The following is a 22,038-nucleotide window of genomic DNA, read 5'->3' on the forward strand; positions in this document are numbered from 1 at the left end:
ACAAATTATTGTTGCTACTTAATTTCTCATAGTCAACTTATTTGTTTGAAATTTTACATTTCTATTTAAATAAATACCAATTAGATCTATTACAATCCCTTTCTTTCATAATTGAAATTATTATTATCATCAAAAGCACAGTTTTGTTTTTGATAACGTTCTTTGTATTAACAAAAGAGTGAAAATATAAAAACTAAAATATCGAAATGTTTGAAAATAATTTACATACGTGTTGCTGACTAATATAATTATTACTGTAATTCATTTAAGTTATAATTGAAGTATAGTTTAAAATTGGGAAAAAATAATGTCAGCAAAAATCAGCGAATAGTGAAAATTATCTTCTCACAATACTAGATGACACTGTTCACATCATGTTATAAAATATGCAAAATGAAAATGAATAAACGCATTTCATACAAAAACTATTTCATACTTTTATAGGTCAGCTTTACACTTTTAATTTGTCTGACTACACTCAATGTTATGCATAATATTCATTTATAAAAATTGAATTTCATAGAATTTATTCAATTTCCAAAATGAAGAAGAAAATTACAATTTAGCCATGAACAATGGAAGATTATAGCGTGATTTTGACTTTCAAAAAATCAATAAAATATAACAACGCTAATTTGCATACTATGCGCGTAGTTTTCACATTCAACGTTGAATTAAATGTTCTTCTGAATAATAAATTCTCATAGCATCTCAACCAAATATAGGATATAAAAAATTATTAGCGAAAAGCATCCCACCCCTCTTAAAAAACAACTACATATACATACACAAAATATACTACATCGATTTCTAGGAAAGTATGAAAAGCAACAGCTGCCATCATTTACGACTTCTGCTAAAACAGAACGAGAAAGTTTTCAGGGGGTCCGCCACCATATAAGGGATAGATCACATTCAGCAGCAAGCGTTCACCATCTCCATATGGGAATGCATTAAAATATCTGCAAAAGATTCAATTCCTCTTCTGAAAAAACTTTTTGTCATGAACATTCATAAGAACGTGCACAATGTAGCAATGAAGAGCTACCCCAACAAAGTGATTTTGTCGAGCGTTTCTCAAAGCTTTTATATTACCTCTATTTCAGTTCATCAAAAAGTACAACTTTTGAACGCGTAGAGAGGTTTCCAAAATAATGATCTAGCAAAAAATTAAACGCATACCGTTAATATGAAGTAGAAATGAAATCGATTACGGAATTGTGTTAAACAACGTTAAGAATCAACAATGGCACTCTAAACTTGATAAAATAACAAAACTGTTACTGCTCAAATTAATCATACAATGCAAACGCTGATGTCTGTCAGAAGATAAAAATCTTGCAACTACTGTACATTATTTAATAACTATTCATTGTAAAAGCAGCATTAAACAAAGAAACTAAACTCTGAAAATCTATCCGTCATTTATAATGAAAAGTACACCATTTGTATAAAAGTTGATTACATCTATTAATAAATTAAATAGGCATTCTATGAAAGAATTACTTACCAAAAATTTGTTAACTGGGATGTAAAAATAGCATTAACACTGCTGATCAAGAATGAGAAATCACTTTACAGTATGAACTCGCATTTGAAGAAAATGAAGAACATATTCAAATATTTTTGATTTTTTAATTTCACAATATTCATTTCCGGCATGCATCGTATTATAAAATTAATAAATATAATTTTCAATAATTTTAAACCAAGCTTTGAACTTTTTAAGTTATGACGATCTTTGTTTAAAGCAGTAGGATAAAGTGATTATTTTAAAGTGCTCTTTCACCACGCTCCCTTTGAGTGAAAATTTATTTTCATTGTTGCCAATTTTGCAGGCCTGTGCTCCACTGTTCAAGGTAAGTAAATACGAGCGTATTAAAATTACAGTCGGTGAAGCCTTCTGTTTTTTTCCAGCAGAATGAAATTCTTTCAATATGCAGTGGATGAAAAACTTTATGGATCGCTGTACGGAGTAGGCGCACCAGCAAAGTATTTGGTGCTGACCAATCAGCAAATGACAAGTTCCGAAACGGAAGAGTGCGATGCTGAACGTCCGAAGCTGACGGATGCACAGCTGGAAGCTGGGATGATGTCTCAGAAAGTCGAAATATCCGAGCAGTTCGAGGAAGCAGGTACCCGTGATTGTGCAAATTCTGAAGAAGACGAAGATTTAGCAGAAGCGTTCCAAACTTACCTTTATTATTTTATGATCTTCTTTGTCTTATCGATTTTCATGTTTTCTTTATGGCTTACATCGTTATTATTTTGCAAATCATAATTAATTGATGATAAATAATGCTTAACGTTTCAAAATAACCTAATTGTTTTAGTTTTAAATAAAATTTTGTAAATGTAGTTTTCGTTTTCCGATTCACATAGGATATTGAGAGTGTGAACCTAAATCAAAAAACAAAGCCTATTTGCACCTTAGCGATTTGATATAATAAAATGAAATTTGCAAGAGACGACTGTAATGGCTTTAATGGGTGAAGCAATCTCTGGAATAATGAATAATGCATGGTGTTGTTTGGAGAAAAAAGAAGAGAAGAAACAACACGAATACAAGGAAAATAAATATGACTTATGGCAGAGTTAGCTGATGAGCCGGTGGGTGAAACTTCTCCACGGGCGTGGCAGTTCATTTTTCATACGGTAATAACTAGGCTGGTAGAGAGGTTCGAATTCTCTGAGCTCGCGACGTCTGCGCGTTTCAGAATTGGTCGGTGTGAGCCAATATTTCACCAACGCGCTCGACGTCATGCACCTCTTCTTGTACAAATCTACAGCGTCGTCCACGTCCATGTGATGCACGTATGTCCGATACGGTGCACCATAACGCGGAGGTGTGTAGCCGTATGATGGCGACAGTTTAATGTTGCTGTGGTACATTGGCAGTGTATTGTCTGAACGGCTTGTAACTCTGCGTGTAATGGGACGGCTTCAGAGTGCTTCTTCGATTGAATTTTGCTTCTTTCCTCAGACCTTCCATGCCAAAAGTCGTCGCCTGTCACATTATAATTGCAATATATTCATTTACATTTCATTTTAATGCTGTTCCACACGCAGCAATGCAAGGCACACGTTCAATGGATATTTGCCACACATCATTGAATTGTTTGCTGTACTAGGATGCGAATGTGATCGTAATTTGCAAAATGTATTCAGATAAAGTATCAAAATGGCACCAATGATAAGCCGTTCAATATTCAAAAATTATCCAGATGAATTGGCGAATAAGTTCCTGTACAAACGCTCGCAATACGTTTACTTTAATTATATCAATTTTTTGAAGATTATTTCATAATTTACATTAATTTGTATTTAACGCCACAGTTGTAACTGCTTTGAAATCAATCACAGTTCATAAAGATGTGCGTTGTACAGCTGTTATCGCTCTTCCACTGTTGACTTGGGTTTGCCATTTGACGGAATACGTAATTTTATATGATATATTTGAACGTTGTAGAAATGAAGCCCAGGCAGAGGAACAACAAAAGGAGATTTAAGCAGATTTGAAGGCAAAACAAGAAATCAAAATTGACCTATTCGACTGCATGTCATATTTGTGAATTCCCTCTGCGATGAGTCTATGCGTTATTGTGCAACTGCTACGGTACCATAAATTTGGATATTTCAGTTGGCAACGCATTTTCAGTTCATCTTCTGAGTCCATCTGTAAAGCTGAAGAAAATAACTTCATTTTTGCAAGAGTTGAAGTTGGAAAATGCAATACAGAGCAAGTGAAACTTCAAAATACAACGTTCAGTACAACAGTGCAATTTCATATTACTTATTAATTGCATCCATGACAGTCGTTAGTTGCACACACATTAAATAAATGCAGGTATCTGATGAGGGATGATTACCATTGAAGCTCATTGACATTTTATTACATTCAAATTCAATTCCAGTAGACAATTTTATCAACCCTCAACTGAACAAAACTCTTCACCTTTTAGCTTGAAGCATAGCAAAAGAACTGCAACATTTTTGTATAATTTCAATAAACGGAAAATGCACATTTGCAGATGTCGTTTTTATTTGTAACTGTAAAATTTCAACAGATCATAAAATGGTAAATAAACTTTTGATTACAAGATAAATCTGATATGGTAGAAAAATTGGTGAATGCTGTTGAAAATTTAGATAAACGAAAAAAATCATACACTATCCATTCATTCACACATACATAGATCACATTCAGTAGCAAATGTTCATCATCTCTCTAAGAGAATGTAATAAAATACCTAAAAAGAATTCAATCACTTTTGTGAAAAAATTATTTGTTATTAAAATTCATGAGAACGTAAATCAATGTAGCAATGAACAGGTGCCCTAACAAAGTGATTTTGCCGAGCGTTTCTCAAAGCTTTTATATTACCTCTATTTCAGTTCATCAAAAAGTACAACTTTTTGACGCGTTGAGAGGTTTTCAAAATAATGATCTAGCAAAAGATTAAACGCATACCGTTAATATGAACTAGAAATGAAATCAATTACTGAATTGTGTTAACTAACGTTAAGAATAAACAACGGCACTCTAAACTTGATAAAATAACAACACTGTTACCGCTCAAATTAATCATACAATGCAAACGCTGATGTCTGTCAGAAGATAAAAATCTTGCAACTACTGTACATTATTTAATAACTATTCATTGTAAAAGCAGCATTAAACAAAGAAACTAAACTCTGAAAATCCATCCGTCATTTATAATGAAAAGTACACCATTTGTATAAAAGTTGATTACATCTATTAATAAATTAAATAGGCATTCTATGAAAGAATTACTTACCAACAATTTGTCAACTGGGAGGTAAAAGTACATTAACACTGCTGATCAAGAATGACAAATCACATTACAGTATGAACTGGCATATAAGGAAAATGAAGTCCGTATTTATATACTTTTGAATTTTAGATTTTACAATATTCATTTGTCGGTATTCAACGTATTATAAAATTAATAAATATAATTTTCAATAATTTTAAACCAGGCTTTGAACTTTTTAAGTTATGACGATCTTTGTTTAAAGCAGTAGCATAAAGTGATTATTTTAAAGTGCTCTTTCACCACGCTCCCTTTGAGTGAAAATTTATTTTCATTGTTGCCAATTTTGCAGGCCTGTGCTCCACTGTTCAAGGTAAGTAAATACGAGCGTATTAAAATTACAGTCGGTGAAGCCTTCTGTTTTTTTCCAGCAGAATGAAATTCTTTCAATATGCAGTGGATGAAAAACTTTATGGATCGCTGTACGGAGTTGGTGCACCAGCAAAGTATTTGGTGCTGACCAATCAGGAAATGGCAAGTTCCGAAACGGAAGAATGGGGTGCTGAACGTCCGAAGCTGACGGATGCACAACTGGAAGCTGGGATGATGTCTCAGAAAGTCGAAATATCCGAGCAGTTGGAGGAAGCAAGTACCCGTGATTGTGCAAATTCTGAAGAAGACGAAGATTTAGCAGAAGCGTTCCAAACTTACCTCTATTTTTTTATGATCTTCTTTTCCTTATCGACTTTTATGTTTTCTTTATGGCTTACATGGTTATTATTCTGCAAATCATAATTAATTGATGATCAATAATGTTTCACGTTTCAAAATAACCTAATTGTTTTAGTTTCAAATAAAATTTTGTAAATGTAGTTTTCGTTTTCCGATTCACATAGGATATTGAGAGTGTGAACCTAAATCAAAAAACAAAGCCTATTTGCACATTAGCGATTTGATATAATAAAATGAAATTTGCAAGAACCGACTGTAGTTGCTTTAATGCACGAAGCAATTTCTGGAATATAACGACGGTTATACGTGGTTGCAAGCACGACGTGGACTTTGCAGGCAAAACTTCTAGCTTAACGTTTGACAGTTCCACATTCAGATGACTGGGCACATTGTCTAGCACAGTGGTTCTCAAAGTGTGGGTCGCGTAAAATATTAAAGTACGGGAGTAGTCTTCATTTTTGTTAGGAGAGTTTTACTTATCGAAAATTGTTAGGTGAACAACTAAGCTGTGGTTCAGTTACTGATAACCTGAGAATCACTATTTCTGTCGGGTTTCTCACAGAAACGAAATTATATATTATGATGATAACGCCTAAATGATTCCATCCATCCACTGCTGGCACAGATTATTACGCTCATCCTTCTGGTAATGTCGACTGTCTTCGTTTGAAGCAATTGTCGAGTTATCGGTTTCAGTTTGGCTGGACAGCGAATGAAAAGATGAAACAAGAGCTCGTTTACTTCTGCGTTGACTGCTTCGCGCATTCTCCGACGTCTTGACTTCGGCGGTTGACGACTTACACAGGTTTCACTGTATTGGGAAACATATCTGGTGAAGCCGTTTGCCACACTGAACATGGCAAGCTGTATGCCAAATGGCTACATGGCCCAGGCTACGTGGCGCGGTGTCCGGTCAACCAACATGTATAAATATGAGTGAACAGATTGGAGGGGCAACATACTTAAGAAAAGCTGTCTTCCAGAACACTTAAACTGATCTTTAGCTGCCATCTCAGCATCTATCCAACGCTTGAATTGAATGAGTTTGAGATAAACGGCATACACTGTTCTTTGAATCATTTATATATATAGATCGATACAGTCAGTCTATTTACAAAAGAGATTTTCAAGTTTGAACTGAAGATTTCTTAACAACTGTATCATTGTCAAAATATTTGAAACGTTGCACATTCATTTCAGTTATATCAATGTGACAAAGATTCTTTTCTAATTTTATAATTTCCACTAATTTTTCATTTAAATACTAGACATTTGAATGTCGTATCTGCAAACCGTCTTTGAAAACAATCACAGTTCATGACGATGTGTGTTGTTCCATTGTTGTCTCTCTTCCACTGTTGATTCTGGTCTTCGTCTTTATATAATGCGCTAAATAACTGCTGTTCCTCATTAAAATGTCATACGATATATGCTAATATATTTACCGAATATTTATTTCACAGTGATATGCTTGTCACCACATAATATTATGCATTTGAAGTACTGATGGCAGTACTTGAAACCTGATAAGCATCAGCAGCGGAATAGTGACGCCGCACAGGCAGGTAAACAGCAAAAGTAGGGTTGCGCAGATTTGAAGATGTAACCAAATAACAGATCAGACCTAACTGCATGAACCTCGGTCTAATTGCAGCAGTGGCAATGAATTGAAATAACTTACCCGGACATGTTGATCTAACCAAGATGAAATCAATGCGGTTGATCGCATGTTAAATTGTTTTCTCCGAATAAATACAAAAAAAAATAGCCTGCTTTATTTGACAACAACAATACAAAACTGAAAACGAGACCAATCTACCACATCCCGTTTAAGTGATCTTCAAGTAAAAAGATAAAAAAATCGGAAGGCAATAGACGATTACTGTAATCAGGAAATGAGTTGAATGAATTTTCAACAGTAGTCCATGATAATAGTAATAATAATAGTCGTTGTAGTAGCTGAAGTAGTACACAGCAAGGCACGTCTCATGACATGGCAGATAAAAAGAAAGATAATTTTTTTTAAAAAAAGGCACGATGAAATAGCACAAGTTTCATTTAAATGGAACAAAAACAAAAAGAAATAAACATTAGCAGCATCAGATTGCGTAAAAGGGAAACGTTCGTATGTGTCAGCACCTTTCAGCATTAGCAGGTCAAACGACAAAAACCTGCACATTCACACTTCAACGCATATTACCTCGCAAGTACTGGTCCAGATCTTGTGGATTCAATTCCTTTAAAAATGTGACATTAGAAAATTAAACGAAAAACATGAAATGATAAAAAAAAGAGAGAGAAATACTTGGATGCTTGGATCAACGTCCATAATTGAATTTAAATCGATACCACCAATGTTCAAGTCAATGTCAGAAGCGAGAAAATTTTCCGGCGTGTGAGGTTGAGAATAGCTGCTGCTGGTGCTCAAAGTCATACCCAAGCCGGAATCACTTGATTTTTGTCTGCAGTGGTAGGCGGCGTCCATGGCTGAGTGATGAGTTCCACTACTTCCGGCCACTTGACAATTTGGAAAATTTTCTGGCTGAAATAAAGCTTGTTGTTATTTTCAATTAAAACACCTCCCAAAGTACTAAAAACTGACGCTAAGATGCGTGGCCAGTGGACTGGTCGGCATAGCTGCAGAATCGCTGAGCAATCCCTTTAACAAACACAAAAATGACAGTTAATTTTATTAAAAATAACAACAACAACACAAAAAAAACTTTTTTACTTGTTTCATAATTTCTTGCTGCCTGGATCTATACTGCTGCCTTTCTTGGATCAACTCCTGCACCCGTTGCTGAGTGGTTGGACAAAAGCCGGACGCTTGTTGTTGTTGTTGTTGTTGTTGCTGCTGCTGCTGCTGTTTTATGTGAAAGCCAGATGACGTATCGGCAACCGGTTGAAGACATTCAAGTTGTCTCTGCATAACATACGGGCGCTGCAGCTCTTGAGCTACACAGAAAAATCACAAAATAAATGTTCCATCCGCTGATTCTGTCATATGATTCGATCAGATCAGATGCATTAAAAAAACACGAAAAACAAAAAAAAGAATTTTCTACTTACGCACACGTGGATCAAACCAAGTAGTCGTTTCGTTGTTGTGATTCATAAAGTAGCGCTCGCCATGAGGAGTTATCTTCTCTTCCCAACCCGTAGGCAATGGCGGCAAGCTGTGGTCCGCAAGTCGGTTCACAACGACGCTCTGCTTCAGAGGACGCTTCCTCGGATCTTCCCATGTTGTCGTCTTATCAATGTGACTAAATGATTCATCATAATAATAATAATAAAAATAATAATAATAATAATAATCTGATTTCTGAAAACTATATAGTGAATTTTTCTTTCACAGTAAAAACAAAAATCCCCGAACATAAAGTTAACATATCACACCCTCTGCACCCTCCCTTCGATTGTGTGCAACAATTTCCCTGCCAAAAAGGCAAGAAGTGGTTATTTTGCAGAAAAAAAGTCCAATTGCTGCAATCGATCATAAACAAGCTGCTTCTACACAATGCCTCTGCTCTGCATTACGACGGATGGAATCCCATTTTTTTCCACCGTTGAAAACTGGGACTTGTGCACGACTTTCTGAAGCCCATGCTTTTCAAACTGCGTTGGTGGGAAAAAAAACTCCCCAACAACTCCCACGCAGCTTTCACGTAAAACGAAAAAAAAAAGTCACGACGTAGCAAGAGTAAAGCAAATATAAACTGCAACTTCTTTGACAACAAAAAAATCAGACAAACTTCTGTAAAGTACACAAAATTAGAACACTGTAGACTAGTTGTGCAAAGATGAAGAAAAGTAAGTGGGACATTTTGTTTATAGATGGACAGTGTTCCCATGTCGTGCAACGGCAAGAGATTAGTTTACTGATTGCAGCATGCTTTTCAACAGACAGAAAGGAGAAAATTGTCACCGTTTGATTCATATCGCAGAGGATGCGTACGACGGCCCTCATGTTAATACATACATAAATACATATAGAACAAGACCATGGTGTGACCAACAGAAGAGAAAATGAATGTCAACCATTGACCGGTGCGGAACGCGGTCGAAGTTGGGTGGCATTCACCGATCACAGAGGTCACCACGGATCATTCATCAACGTTGAGAATGAAAAGTGAAAAGAAACAAAAATATACATCTATATATCTGTATATATACAACGTAAATTTTAAGGCTTGAGAAAAGCAAAATAAAATAAATAAATAAATAAATAAATGTATATATACTCACTTGATAAAATAAGGTTGACCAGTTTCTGTAAATGCGCGCTCCCAACCAGCGGGCAACGTTTGATCGTCCAGGTCAACGTCAATGTCGTAGCTGTGCACACGACCGTGCTGCTGTTGGTCAAGGCGGAAAGCAGAAGCAAGAGACAATTGACCGTTGGTCAACGAGGCGGGGCTAGAGTGTGCTCTTGTGTGCTGCACAGCGGTCGAAGAAGCGCTGGCCGTGGAACCGCAGGCGGACAATATGCTGCACGGTGAAGAGACAGTATGACAGCCGGAACTGTCGCTGCCTTCGCGACTGTGCACCGCAGACGCTTTGCAAGGCTTGAAAAATGTATCCGGCAGGTTCTTCTCACGCCAACTGGAGACGGTGGACAGTTGACCGCCGGCGCCAGGACTCAAACATTCGATCGACTTTTTGAAGTGATCATTCAACGCTTGGTCCAAATCAACGCTGCTCTTGATCACAACATTCGAACGACTTCTCTGATGCTGACCACTGCTTCCCGCCGAATATTCGCCGTAACAAGCCATTCGAATTTATTCAACAGTTACAATGCATAGCGGTCGAAAATGGCGGGTCGTTTCGATCTGAAACAAATGAATAAATCAAATCCCAACGTATTTGAGAATTGTTTGTTTCATCCGTGTGAGAAGAACCTTCCCTCCTCTCACACACAAGTGGGATAGAACACCACGCGCTAGTTCAAGCTTGTTCAATGAGCAGAAGCGATAAGCTGGGGCGATTTTGGGGGCCAAGATGGGTTGATCAAACAGTTCTATTTGTCAAAAGGCCACTGGGGCCGAGAGCGCGCGCGCGCTTACAGCTGAAAACAAAGGTAACGGCCGGACAAACTTGTGCACTTTGTAGATCAACAGACATGCATGCACACACACACACGGAGGCGCTTAGAATTAGATGTGCGCAGAAAAACAGCCACAGAGCGAGAGAGTAACAACAAGCGAGCAAAAGTGTGTGCTGACGATGTTGAGAAAGAAGACGAAGAAGAAGCAGTCGGCCAGCGAGCCAGCCAGACAACCAACCAACCAACCAATCAACCAACCAACTTGCCAGTCACACACCCACCCAACCACCTACACACACACACACACGCACACGAATATGCATACATAAACACACATAAACACGTAAAGATATAACTACGGCTCTTCTTTCTCACTGGCAATGCGATGTGATGCGAAAATATGATGATGTGTAGTAGTGTGGAGTGGCAAAAGATGGAGAGATAGAAAGAAGAGACAGAAAAAAAGCAGGCCGAAAAGTAAACACATTTAAACAAAACAGTTGAAGATGATTTTTCTCAAACATTTGCCAGCAGAAGAAAAAGCTAGCTGGCAGACAACTTCTCATTTTGTGAAGAAAACGTCCAGATACGACAATCAAGAAACACACTGCGTCGATTGTTTGGCTTATTCAATTAAGCAACACTGTGACGTTGTCGTAGAGAGCTGCCTGTACGGCGGGGGCGGCGAAGCGCTGACTCACACTGATATCGAGCTGAGTGGGTGCGGCTTGGGCGAGGCTTGCAAAGTACGCGATAAAACAAAAATAATTCAGCATCAAGGTAAATAAAACAAAAGAAACAAAAATAATGCCGGCGAAGAGCCGTCAGCCTTGACCAGCACTGAAGACAAAACTGTTCGAAGACCAGCGACCGAGACAGTCAGCACTCACGTCAAGGACAGATACTTGTGCGGGCAACTTCGAAATACAGTAATCCAAATGCAATTTGCAAGTGCAAGGCTAGTTTACTGTGTTTGTCAACATTGCTCTGCAAAAATGAGAATTTATATTGAAATTAAAAATCTACTTAATTGCTTATAATTAATTACAAAAAGCATTAATTACTATCAAATACTCGAAATGCGATTCTTCTGATATGTTTTACGCTTTTTTCAAACTTTATTTTTTATATGTTATTAAATTTTCAAATAATGCACTTAATTTTAAAATAAATAATTACAAAATGAAAGCAAAAATGAATGATGATATTATTTCTAAAGTGTAAAATGGAAGTATTTATTTATTTTACAATTCACTACCTTACGTAATATAAGTTATTACAAATGTTAAAATGCTTGTTCTCATTTACAGTTACAGTTCATTTAAACCGATTCTAAAAGCTAATAGGCTTCAGGACAACATATTATCAGTATACTAAAAAACTAACTGTAATCCACTTACCATTCATTTACTAAGAGAGTTTGCAGTAAGGTTGCCTATGCTGAAAATATGTAAAGTAAAATTTAAATTAAGATACTCTTTAACATGAAACATTAACTGAAAATCTTGGAAATATATATATTTAAGAGTCGTTAAAATTAATCTTTATTAGCTACACCTCAACATGCAATAATAAAAACAATAAACACGGTGAATGCAATTAATCTGATTGCGAAGACAAATTTATCTTTTATAAATAACTTTGAAGAATCTGACGCTAAGCTGTATTTTCACACCTACTTTTTACATTCATTTTTATAAGGAGAGAAACTAAAGTTTTTAAATAAATTAAATATGCCTGCAGTCAACACTGAAATGACCACTTTAAAAAATCTATAATTTAACAAAAATATAAAAAGAAAGTGAATTATTGTTGCAGTGATTCTCGAATTTGAAATAAGTTCTTCAAAATGATATTTATAAATTCTTATTTATGAATTCTTTGAAAATTTCGCTTCTTAAGTACCACAAACTGCTTTGAAACCCTATCTAGACGTGGCATTTATTGTCAGGCAGAATAACAGAAATGAAAATATTTTTATTCAACATGACACAAGTAATAACAACCATACATTCACTACTGCGTTATCAATCGCTACGCTTCTTTTACCCTTACTGTATAAATTTTTTTCTACTTAGTGTGCTTTTACATGCAATCACTACTCACGCAGCTGTTTTAGACATACGCATTTACTATATAAACATGTTGTTCGTACATTGATTATAATGAAAAAATTTTTAAATAAAATAACTGAATCTTCATTATCTTCATAACGAATCTTCATTAAATACATAAAGGTGCTTCAACTTTCAAACGGATTTCTCAATTTAAACTGCTTCGATGATGCTGCCCCATTAAAGTTGAATTATCAAAAATCTATAAAGTGTTATCAATTTCTAACAATTCTTATATTTTGTCTGTGTTAGAAACAAAAGCATCCAGAAGTCAAGTTTAAACGGACTGTATAAAATTTTGGTGGGAATCTAAAACACATCTATCAGACAGTAGAGATAGCGAAATAGCGAAAATAAAGTAACAGCATTGACTAACTCGGCCGATCAAAGCTGACCAATCAACTTCGGCCAATCAACGAACGATATTCCTAAGATGGTTAAGTTTTCGTAATACGTTTGTTTATGCAGAATTTCATATGTAAAATAATATAAAATGTTTATTTTAAAAATTAAAATACGTGATATTCTTAAATATTATTTTGGTGGCTCAAAATAGTAATTCTATGATTTGATTTGCAGGTTAAATTAATGAGACACGTACACTACAGTAGTAAGTTAACGATATTTATCATTTGTGTAGTAATTAAGTCGGTCGTTGCTTGTAATGGTGAGTTTAAATTACTTATGAACATAATGCGTTATTATGCACGATCATGTTTTTAGTCACATCGCAAATTCTCTGCCCCTAGACACGGCCACGTTGGATTTCTTCCGAAAAAACGATCGAAACGTCATCGCGGAAAAGTAAAGAGTTTTCCTAAAGATGATCCGCAAAAACCTGTTCATTTGACAGCATTTATCGGATACAAAGCAGGCATGACGCATATTGTTCGCGAAGTGGACAAACCTGGTTCAAGTAATTTTGTTTTTTTCCACTTCAAGCTATTGGTCAACGTATTGATATTAAGTTGTTTTATTTATAACTGTTAAATGAATCGAAATATATTTTGAATGAGATTTTCTCGTTTTGCTTCAGTTTAATTTTAAATATGTTTTCTAGAAATAAACAAGAAAGATGTAGTCGAAGCGGTTACTGTTCTGGAAACGCCTCCAATGGTTATTGTAGGCAAGTGTTTGTATTTTTATTCGTTAAAATTTTAATTTACAAAGAAGCTGAAATTTACTTGAATGTTTAATAGTGAAACATGTAGATTATTGGGACAGTTTTATTTCATAAGTGATTGTGAAAATAAGATTAAAATTTTTTTTATTTAAGGTGTTGTTGGTTATATTGAAACACCACAAGGATTGCGTGCTTTTAAAACGATTTGGGCTGAGCATTTGAGTGATGATTGTAAACGTCGGTTTTACAAGCGTTGGTAAGTTAAATTCGACCTGATGATACAAGACCAGGAAGACAAGAGCAATGCAAATTGAAAACTCTCCAATGCCTTTATGAGTATGAGGGTTCAATTTTGTTCCATGGTTTAAGGTACAAGTGTGAGAGAAAAGCATTTACGAAAGCAAGCAAAAAATGGCAAGATGAAGCTGGTGTAAAGGAAATTCAAACTGACTTTGCGAGAATGATCAAATATTGCAAAGTCATTCGCGTGATTGCACACACTCAAGTTTGTTTATTTGTAGTTTGTGATTTTTAAAATTAATTATAACTTTTAAAGATGAAGTTACTCCACCATGGTCAGAAAAAAGCGCATATAATGGAAATACAACTGAACGGTGGCACAATCGAGGAGAAGGTGAATTGGGCTCGTGAACATCTTGAAAAACAAGTGCCTGTGGATAGCGTTTTCGCAAGGGATGAGATGATAGATTGTATTGGTGTGACAAAAGGAAAAGGGTTTAAAGGTGTTACAAGTCGATGGCATACGAAAAAATTACCACGCAAAACGCATAAAGGTTTACGTAAAGTCGCTTGCATCGGTGCTTGGCATCCGAGTAGAGTTCGCTACACCGTTGCCCGCGCTGGTCAGAAAGGCTACCACCATCGTACTGAAATCAACAAAAAGATTTATCGCATTGGGAAAGGTGCTGACAAGAAGAACGGCAGTACTGAATACGACTTGACCGAAAAAACTATAAATCCAATGGTATGTAAATATTTGCGAAAATGTTTCGCTCATTTTAAATAAGATTTTTATTCATGATGATTCATATATTTATCTTAAAAAACTGCTGACATAGTATATGTTGCCTTCCTTCTGAAAACGTGTAATATTTACATTGTTGAAATTTAGATTTACATTTTTTTATTGTTGAAATAATTGAATATTCTGTTTTATAGGGTGGTTTTCCACATTATGGTATGGTCAATCAAGATTATGTATTAATTAAAGGTTGTTGCATGGGTCCTAAGAAACGAGTGATAACTTTGCGAAAGGTTTGACTTTTTTTAAAATCATTTATTTGCTGACTTAGTTTTCATTTATAGTCTTTACTGACCCATACAAAGCGCAGTGCACTGGAAAAGATTGAACTGAAGTTTATCGATACCAGTAGCAAGTTTGGTCATGGTCGTTTCCAGACTCATGCAGAAAAGAAAGCCTTTATGGTATGTAATGTATTATGCTGCGCAGTATATAAGAAAGTTTTATCTTGTTCTTCTTTAGGGCTTGTTGAAGAAGGACTTGATTAAAGAATAACCACTTTGATATTTTTGATGTTCTTCTGAAATAAATGATTGTCTTTGGAATTTAACTTGTTTTCTTTTGAGCACCGTGTGCAGGGTTACGTTAGTTTTATAATCACGCAACGCATTTAGAAACAACAAACAGTTGTTTAATTAACATTTAGAACAAGAAAAGCTAACATTTTTTTAATTAAGCAAAGTAATAAATTATTTACTGCTGTTCCTGTTTTTATTTATCCAATAGAAGTCACATTGAGCAACCAAAATTAACCTGCATCTATTTTCGACAAAGACATTAAACAGTGACAACTTTGTTTTTGAGAAATGCCATCAGCGCATTGACAAACGGGGGTGAAAGATCGCGTACACCGAGAAACAGCATAAAAAGTTTTTCCGAAGATTTTGGCCAAATTTCCGCAAACTGCTTTGCAAGCACTTCCGCCTGAGACTGAAAATTCATATGTAAATGCAATAAAAGAAACGTTCAAAACAATTGTTCTATTTAAACACATTACATCTTTTGGACCGCATAAAATCTTTGCATCATAATCACCAATGATACTTGCATTGGGAAATTGAGGGCGGCTGACTCTGACCTGAAAACATACTTAGTTATGAGATTTTCTTCAAAGTCAGTTCGAAACATTGTAAAAACTGAAAAATGAAAAGTAAAATCTGTCAGAATGACAATATAACAAGATAATTACAAAAACAATAAAACAAACAAGATTCGAAAGTACGGAAAGTTTGATCAAGAAATAACAATTTAATGAAAATTTTAAATAATAGACAGAAGAAAAATTAAGAAAATGAGGCATAACATTTCGCATAGATGAAAATCAGAAAATAGCTGTCAAACAAGGTAACATACCAGAATGAAATATTTTCCCATTTCACTAATGGAAAGTTCACGTATGCGATCATATTCTACCATGCGAATGAACACTTTCATTCCATTAAAATCGAACGTTTCCTTAAAAAACAATTTTCCTTATAAGCAAGAAAAACCATCAACAAACAATAACCATCCAGTGTTGAACAGCTCCTTCCGTTGTTGACTCCATTCACACACACGATACTGCTGAAAATTCCTTGAGCAGCGCTATTACAGTAATAATCAAAATAAAGTTTTATGATTGATAAAATAGTGAGCGAACTGGCAGATGCTTACGCAATTAAAGTGATGACATAACTTTATAACAAAACAAATAACAAGCATCATAATTGAATAGTATCTGTATGCAACTTATACATACGGTATATGATCATACACTTTATAACTCATATTAAAGTGCTTTGTCAATTTTTTGAAAAAAAGTGAGATGGTTTAACATTAAAAAGTTTAATTGGTATACTTGGTTAAAAAGCAACTAATTTTATTTAATAATAAAAATATATGTATTAATAAATAATAAATTTCATTGAAATATATTTTTAAGTTTTATTTAGCAAAAAACTTTGGGTAACCAAATTGGTTTACAGTAGTATTTTTGTAAACGATGTTCTTTTCAATTAAAAAAAACTCAGATAGCTTGCACAATTTTTCAAAAAAAATTTATTATCAATAAAAATTTTTTATTTAATCATTAATTTTCTGTTCATTAATTTGAGTTTTGTATAATAATTCTCTTAGTAAAATTGTACCTGTATTCTAGTGATAGTATGACGGTTTTTATTTTGTTATTGTTCTTAAGTTTCAGTCATTATTTTTTGATGTACATTTTAAATATGAATTTGTGTTTATATAATTGTATACTTTTATAGTAGATTTTTAAGTTCTATATTTTTAAAGAGTTATCTGTGTGGCATTCAGGTTTAGTACTGAAGAGCGTACTTTAACTGTAGCGTTTTGCTTATAGCAGCGTTTCTCAGCAGTTTTATCCTCGTGGAGCCCTAAATGTAATTTTCTTGTCTCGCGGAATCCATGTATAATTTTCTAAAATGTTTTTTTCTTTTTCGATGACTTAGAGCTCTTAAGGCATACATAATATATTCTAATAAGCTGGTTAACCTGAAATGAATATTGGCTACTGCTATAAGATGCATAACAAATAGCAGATAATAGCTACTAGAATTGTTCATTGGTAACATATAAAAGGCAAAACAATGTGTCATATTTCGCGGAACCCAGTTTGAGAAACGCTGGGTTATAGTAAACTTATAAAAGATAATCGTTTTTCAGTAACTAATATAGTATTTAATGTATGGTGCGGTGTGAAATTTAATAATCGAAATATGAAAGGAAACGTTATTCTATGATTTTAAAAATATATTATTAATGCGTGCTTTTTAATTTGTTTGCGCACTAGTTGCGTTCTGACGTCTAAAAATGTCATTTTTCAGGAGAATTTTCAATTATATCTGATGGCAGGCTTACAGCCGATTTCACTACCGTCTAACGATGACGTCACTTATAAAGAAGATTCCGTCTTAGCTTACGTAAACAAAGACTTTTGTGGAACTGGAACTCTATTCATTTGTTACAAGTGAGATTATAAATATGTTTTTCTCAATATGAATAACTACGCTTTGTTTTAGCGGCATAATTTGGGCCAACGAAAATAAGTTAGGCTTTGAATTACCATACTCTACGATTGCGATGCATGCTATTTGTCGGGATTTAAGTGTTGTTCCGCATGAAAGCTTGTACATATTCCAGGATTTCTCGAAGGGTAAGCATTGTTGTTAGAAGTGCATTGTTCATTGATTATTCAGTTTTATTTGAAATGAAATTAAAACTTTTGAATTTAGACGATTCACAGTGTTTAGACAAGCAGCATTTCAATATAGATGTTCTTGTAACTGACAGCAAAGATGGTACGTGAATTGTTCACACTTAACAATAAATTACACTGTGAAATGTGTTTAAATAAGTATTTTTATTACTGTATGCAGAAGTTGCCAATGAAAATGGTGAAGATGGAGAAAATGATGAACAAATGGATGCAACAAATTCGGTCTATTATCATTTTGCTCCGAGTTCTCCGGAATCTTGTAAGATTACAGACTATATATTATAAGACATATAAGACTATATTATGTTGAAAATTGTTTTTTTTTAGTGAACACAATTTTTCAAATGATAACTAAAGTACAATCAGAAGAATGTTTCGATGATTTTGAGGGTAAAATAAAAAAAGTTTCAATCAAATAGTTGATTTTACATTTTCAGAGACGCTGCCCTATGATATGTGCACTTTGAGTAAAGAAGAGCAAGAACTTTTGGACAGAATGGGCGGCGGTAGGTTTACTAAATCATGCATATTTTGACATATGTTCACAATATATTTTTAGTCGGACTCAGCGAAAATGAAGAAGACTGAAAAAAATGGTCTGAAATAAAACCGTGGAATTTACATTCTAGAGCAGTATCGTTATAAAACTAATCATTTAATTTCAATATTTATTTCATATTTTCATACATGTAGTAGTCTAGATAAAGGTGTGTTCAGTGTTCACTTTGTTCATAGCTGGCGCGAGTTGCCCAGTATGGCTTCCTACCAGTAAATGTTTTATAATCGCGATATTCTTTTTTGATTCTATCTAAATGCGGCTTCAAATACCAAGTTTCCTGAAATGAAAAATCGTATAAACGGAAGCTCATCGGACAAAATCACTCACATCTTCCCATTTAGTCCACTGATCCTTCGGTAAATATTCATGTTTAAGAGTTAGTTGTGCAGCTCGAAGCAGACGAATTGCTCTCTTGTCATACTCTTCTGGCGACAAACGTTTTACAGCCTCTTCCACAATTTCTTTCGATTCAGAGTATGTATCGTGCCAAAGTAAGCCTGAAACAATTTTCCAAAAAAAACAAATTCAAATAACTGAAAATTTACCGTAACGTCGCCCTGTCCACGAATGCCATATTGTTTTTCGAAGCCAATTTGCAAACGGTCCTACGTATTGAGAAGAAATATTTGTTAAACATAATGAACATACATATATATGTATATTACTGTGTATTTATTTTTCTTAAAAGCGCACGACAGCATTACTGCTGAATAAAAGGACTTGCAAAAACTCACCATTAAAACGAAATGATACCTGTCGCGCTGCTTCTGATCCCATAGCAAAAGTGACCGAAAAATAACGTAACGAATAAAATTATACTGTAGATCAGTATTAAATGAAAAGCAAGTATTTGTAAATAATGTTTAATATTAAAAGCTACAGAAAAATTATTCATTAATAATATTTGCAAAATTTTTGTTGAATTTATTTACCATAGTGATTAATTAGTAGAAATCATATTTAAACAAGCATTTTATTTCTCATCAAAAAGTATTCCAATTTTTGTAGCACATTAAGTTTAAAATGCTGTAGCAAGTTACCTTTCAATAAATAATTTCGAATATTGTTTAGATTTCTATTTTATAATATATGGCAATCTTCTATTCAATTGTACAGTTGTTCTTGAAAATCATATTTTTTGTGTGTACTGTTGTAATTGATATTTATCAGAGATCAGGTTATTTGTTAAATTAGGGTGTTAAGAGCATGTAGAATGTAAACATATGAAATGATTTAATGTCTGGATGCATGGATAATGAATCTGCTCAGCAGTGTTGCCATGTAAAAAATCAAAAAGAACAATTTTGTATCAAGTGTTCTTTGGCTGATGCTTTCAATTTGGCCGACAATGAGGTATCGTTAATTGGCAACAGTAATGTATCGAAGGGTTTGTCGAAGAATTCTTTAATCCCTTCATCAGAAACTGTCTCTTCAGCGTCAGACTGTTCCGCAACTGTCAATCCGACTGTTGATGTTCAAAATAAGGATGAGAATAGTTCAGTGATTGATGTTCCTGTTGAATCACCGATTCGGTGTGAATCAGAATCGATTTCCGTCGATCTCAACAATGCATCTTCCACACCAAAACAATCGTTATTATTGCGTTTATTCGAAAGCAACCTTTTTAACATGCACATCGCTATCCAGTATCTGTTTAAAAGCAAAGAACCGGGAGTATTGACATATTTAGGTAGATTGACTTTGATGTATTTTTGATAATGAATTTTGAATAAAATTAATTTTTTTCAGGAAATCGACTATTTAGTTACCCTGATGCCGACGTTGACTTTTACCTGCCTCAGCTGATTAATCTGTACTTAAATGTTCGAGAAGTGGCGGATGTTTTGCACCCCTATATATTGCACAGGTACTTGTTGAGATTTGTAAATTGTGTTGTTGATTTACATATTCTATTCATATTTTGCATATTTTTTGGGTGTCGGAAAAGCGTTGAATTTTCTCTTCACGTTTCGTGGTTGTTGGAAGCTTATGGTGTAGATTCATACCGTGGTTGCAAACGTAAAAGTCACGGGCTTAAGCTGAAAAATCTTATTTTATCAGAACAGATTAAGTAAAAAATATAAAGTTATTTTTTGAAATTATGTATATTTTTTTGTTTTGCACAGAGCGAAGCGTTGTACAGTTAATGTGTCGTGGAAATCGAATCAGATTGCTTCGAACCCGGTTGAAAAAAAAGGCCATCATCGATCTCGTTCCGATGCTACCGGTTAGCCTTGGGAAGGTTTTCCTTGATTTGTTGGTTTGCATTTTATTGTTGTTTATTTCTAGTGCAATACAGCAATCCCGGAGGAAGTTTGAAACGAGAAGTCAGCATTTCGAGCTTCAGATCGTTGTATTTGTCACCCGGTGATTTGACTACAGGACGAGCATTTGATAGTGGCTGTTGCTGCTTTGATTCAGACAGCTGTTTGGTGACAAGCTTGCAAAAGTCTTTCCTGAGATGCGTTTGTGAAGTAAGCAGATCTATTGGATTTGTATTTTGTGGAAAAAGAATTTTTCAGAAAAATGCACAATGTATCAAAGTTGTCAAGTTTTTTCTTACTGTTGACAGTTCTTCTTTAGCATCCGTTGCAATGATAAGTTTGGCAGTTGTTGTTCTTTAAAATTGTATGTTTATTATAATTGATAGTGGAATTATTTGAAAAAGAAATCTATTTTGAAGCGTTTATTTTTTTTATTTGACTTTTCAAGGTTGCGAATTCAATTTCTAGATTAAACGGGTCGAATGTTGTTCTTACTGTAAGTTAGCTCTAAAATATTAATAAAAACTCTTCTATTCGGCTACTGTTTTGTACTTTATCCGCTACAGCATTTAATAATTTATTTGAATAAATGCAATTTGAAATTAGAATTATTCTGCAACTAGAATTTAAGAAAATGACATGTAAAAAAGTGTGGATCGTTGTAGCATATGCGGCAGCGAATAGGTTATCCATATAGTTTTGTTGTTCAGCGCGGTTTTACGTTTGCCATTTTAGTAGCTGTTTAATTTTTTATTGTTTATGTTGAATTTGAAGAAATAAAATTTGAATAAAAAATGGAAATAAAACGCAGATTAATTAAGAAATTTTTTTTATAATATATTGTTCACAGTTTTTCTAATTATGTGAAATTTGTATTTTGTTTTGCAATTTAGGCATCACGACTGACGCCTGAGTTGGAATTTGTTAGATCTTTGATGGCAATTGGCAATCGACTGCGCTCCATTCCTGACCGTAATACGCGCTGTACTCGACTGATTGCCGAATTAGCCATGCTGAATTTGAATTTACCAGCTCGAGTGTGGTTGCCGCTTTATTCGTCGGAATTTTGTCACTTAATTGTCCGCATTCCACCAAATGCCGGTGTGATTCTGAATTCGAAAGACAAAGTAAGCACCACAATTGTGAGATTGTACACTGTATAAAT

General features: G+C 34.5%; 10 protein-coding genes across 10 annotated transcripts; 5 read left to right on the top strand and 5 right to left on the bottom strand.

Annotated features, from left to right (window-relative positions):
• Window positions 1-1,001: 1,001 nt before the first annotated feature.
• On the bottom strand, window positions 1,002-2,892 carry Tsp_08488 (conserved hypothetical protein). The gene is made up of 4 exons (XM_003375454.1): window positions 2,664-2,892; window positions 1,956-2,197; window positions 1,790-1,903; window positions 1,002-1,076 (listed from the first exon to the last, which is right to left on the bottom strand). Exons 1-4 carry the CDS (start codon window positions 2,890-2,892, stop codon window positions 1,002-1,004), a joined length of 660 nt encoding a protein of 219 aa, XP_003375502.1.
• Window positions 2,893-3,209: 317 nt separating this feature from the next.
• Window positions 3,210-3,888, bottom strand: Tsp_08489 (hypothetical protein). Its single transcript, XM_003375455.1, has 3 exons — window positions 3,794-3,888; window positions 3,546-3,749; window positions 3,210-3,270 (listed from the first exon to the last, which is right to left on the bottom strand). The coding sequence occupies exons 1-3, from the start codon at window positions 3,886-3,888 to the stop codon at window positions 3,210-3,212; spliced, it is 360 nt and encodes a 119-aa protein (XP_003375503.1).
• A 1,003-nt stretch (window positions 3,889-4,891) lies between these two features.
• On the top strand, window positions 4,892-5,887 carry Tsp_08490 (conserved hypothetical protein). The gene is made up of 5 exons (XM_003375456.1): window positions 4,892-4,900; window positions 4,926-4,956; window positions 5,128-5,148; window positions 5,233-5,473; window positions 5,755-5,887. Exons 1-5 carry the CDS (start codon window positions 4,892-4,894, stop codon window positions 5,885-5,887), a joined length of 435 nt encoding a protein of 144 aa, XP_003375504.1.
• A 1,806-nt stretch (window positions 5,888-7,693) lies between these two features.
• On the bottom strand, window positions 7,694-9,061 carry Tsp_08491 (Yes-associated protein). The gene is made up of 6 exons (XM_003375457.1): window positions 9,045-9,061; window positions 8,577-8,770; window positions 8,239-8,462; window positions 8,110-8,166; window positions 7,813-8,049; window positions 7,694-7,744 (listed from the first exon to the last, which is right to left on the bottom strand). Exons 1-6 carry the CDS (start codon window positions 9,059-9,061, stop codon window positions 7,694-7,696), a joined length of 780 nt encoding a protein of 259 aa, XP_003375505.1.
• Window positions 9,062-9,748: 687 nt separating this feature from the next.
• Window positions 9,749-10,282, bottom strand: Tsp_08492 (WW domain-containing transcription regulator protein 1). Its single transcript, XM_003375458.1, has one exon. It carries the CDS (start codon window positions 10,280-10,282, stop codon window positions 9,749-9,751), a length of 534 nt encoding a protein of 177 aa, XP_003375506.1.
• Window positions 10,283-11,060: 778 nt separating this feature from the next.
• On the top strand, window positions 11,061-12,050 carry Tsp_08493 (conserved hypothetical protein). The gene is made up of 3 exons (XM_003375459.1): window positions 11,061-11,334; window positions 11,374-11,516; window positions 12,027-12,050. The coding sequence occupies exons 1-3, from the start codon at window positions 11,061-11,063 to the stop codon at window positions 12,048-12,050; spliced, it is 441 nt and encodes a 146-aa protein (XP_003375507.1).
• A 1,206-nt stretch (window positions 12,051-13,256) lies between these two features.
• Window positions 13,257-15,328, top strand: Tsp_08494 (60S ribosomal protein L3). The gene is made up of 9 exons (XM_003375460.1): window positions 13,257-13,307; window positions 13,392-13,584; window positions 13,729-13,800; window positions 13,945-14,032; window positions 14,161-14,296; window positions 14,348-14,776; window positions 14,971-15,066; window positions 15,118-15,237; window positions 15,296-15,328. The coding sequence occupies exons 1-9, from the start codon at window positions 13,257-13,259 to the stop codon at window positions 15,326-15,328; spliced, it is 1,218 nt and encodes a 405-aa protein (XP_003375508.1).
• A 282-nt stretch (window positions 15,329-15,610) lies between these two features.
• Tsp_08495 (hypothetical protein) lies at window positions 15,611-16,379 on the bottom strand. The gene is made up of 4 exons (XM_003375461.1): window positions 16,335-16,379; window positions 16,187-16,288; window positions 15,831-15,911; window positions 15,611-15,763 (listed from the first exon to the last, which is right to left on the bottom strand). The coding sequence occupies exons 1-4, from the start codon at window positions 16,377-16,379 to the stop codon at window positions 15,611-15,613; spliced, it is 381 nt and encodes a 126-aa protein (XP_003375509.1).
• A 1,300-nt stretch (window positions 16,380-17,679) lies between these two features.
• On the top strand, window positions 17,680-19,408 carry Tsp_08496 (methylosome subunit pICln). Its single transcript, XM_003375462.1, has 9 exons — window positions 17,680-17,801; window positions 17,854-17,987; window positions 18,067-18,132; window positions 18,211-18,309; window positions 18,378-18,440; window positions 18,488-18,560; window positions 18,744-18,802; window positions 18,985-19,100; window positions 19,298-19,408. Exons 1-9 carry the CDS (start codon window positions 17,680-17,682, stop codon window positions 19,406-19,408), a joined length of 843 nt encoding a protein of 280 aa, XP_003375510.1.
• A 437-nt stretch (window positions 19,409-19,845) lies between these two features.
• On the top strand, window positions 19,846-22,036 carry Tsp_08497 (conserved hypothetical protein). The gene is made up of 7 exons (XM_003375463.1): window positions 19,846-20,299; window positions 20,359-20,680; window positions 20,736-20,836; window positions 20,899-21,083; window positions 21,132-21,218; window positions 21,322-21,369; window positions 21,767-22,036. The coding sequence occupies exons 1-7, from the start codon at window positions 19,846-19,848 to the stop codon at window positions 22,034-22,036; spliced, it is 1,467 nt and encodes a 488-aa protein (XP_003375511.1).
• Window positions 22,037-22,038: the final 2 nt, after the last annotated feature.

Source organism: Trichinella spiralis, assembly GCF_000181795.1.
Source record: "Trichinella spiralis strain ISS 195 chromosome Unknown Scfld5, whole genome shotgun sequence".
In the NCBI taxonomy this organism is placed as follows: Eukaryota; Metazoa; Nematoda; class Enoplea; order Trichinellida; family Trichinellidae; genus Trichinella; species Trichinella spiralis.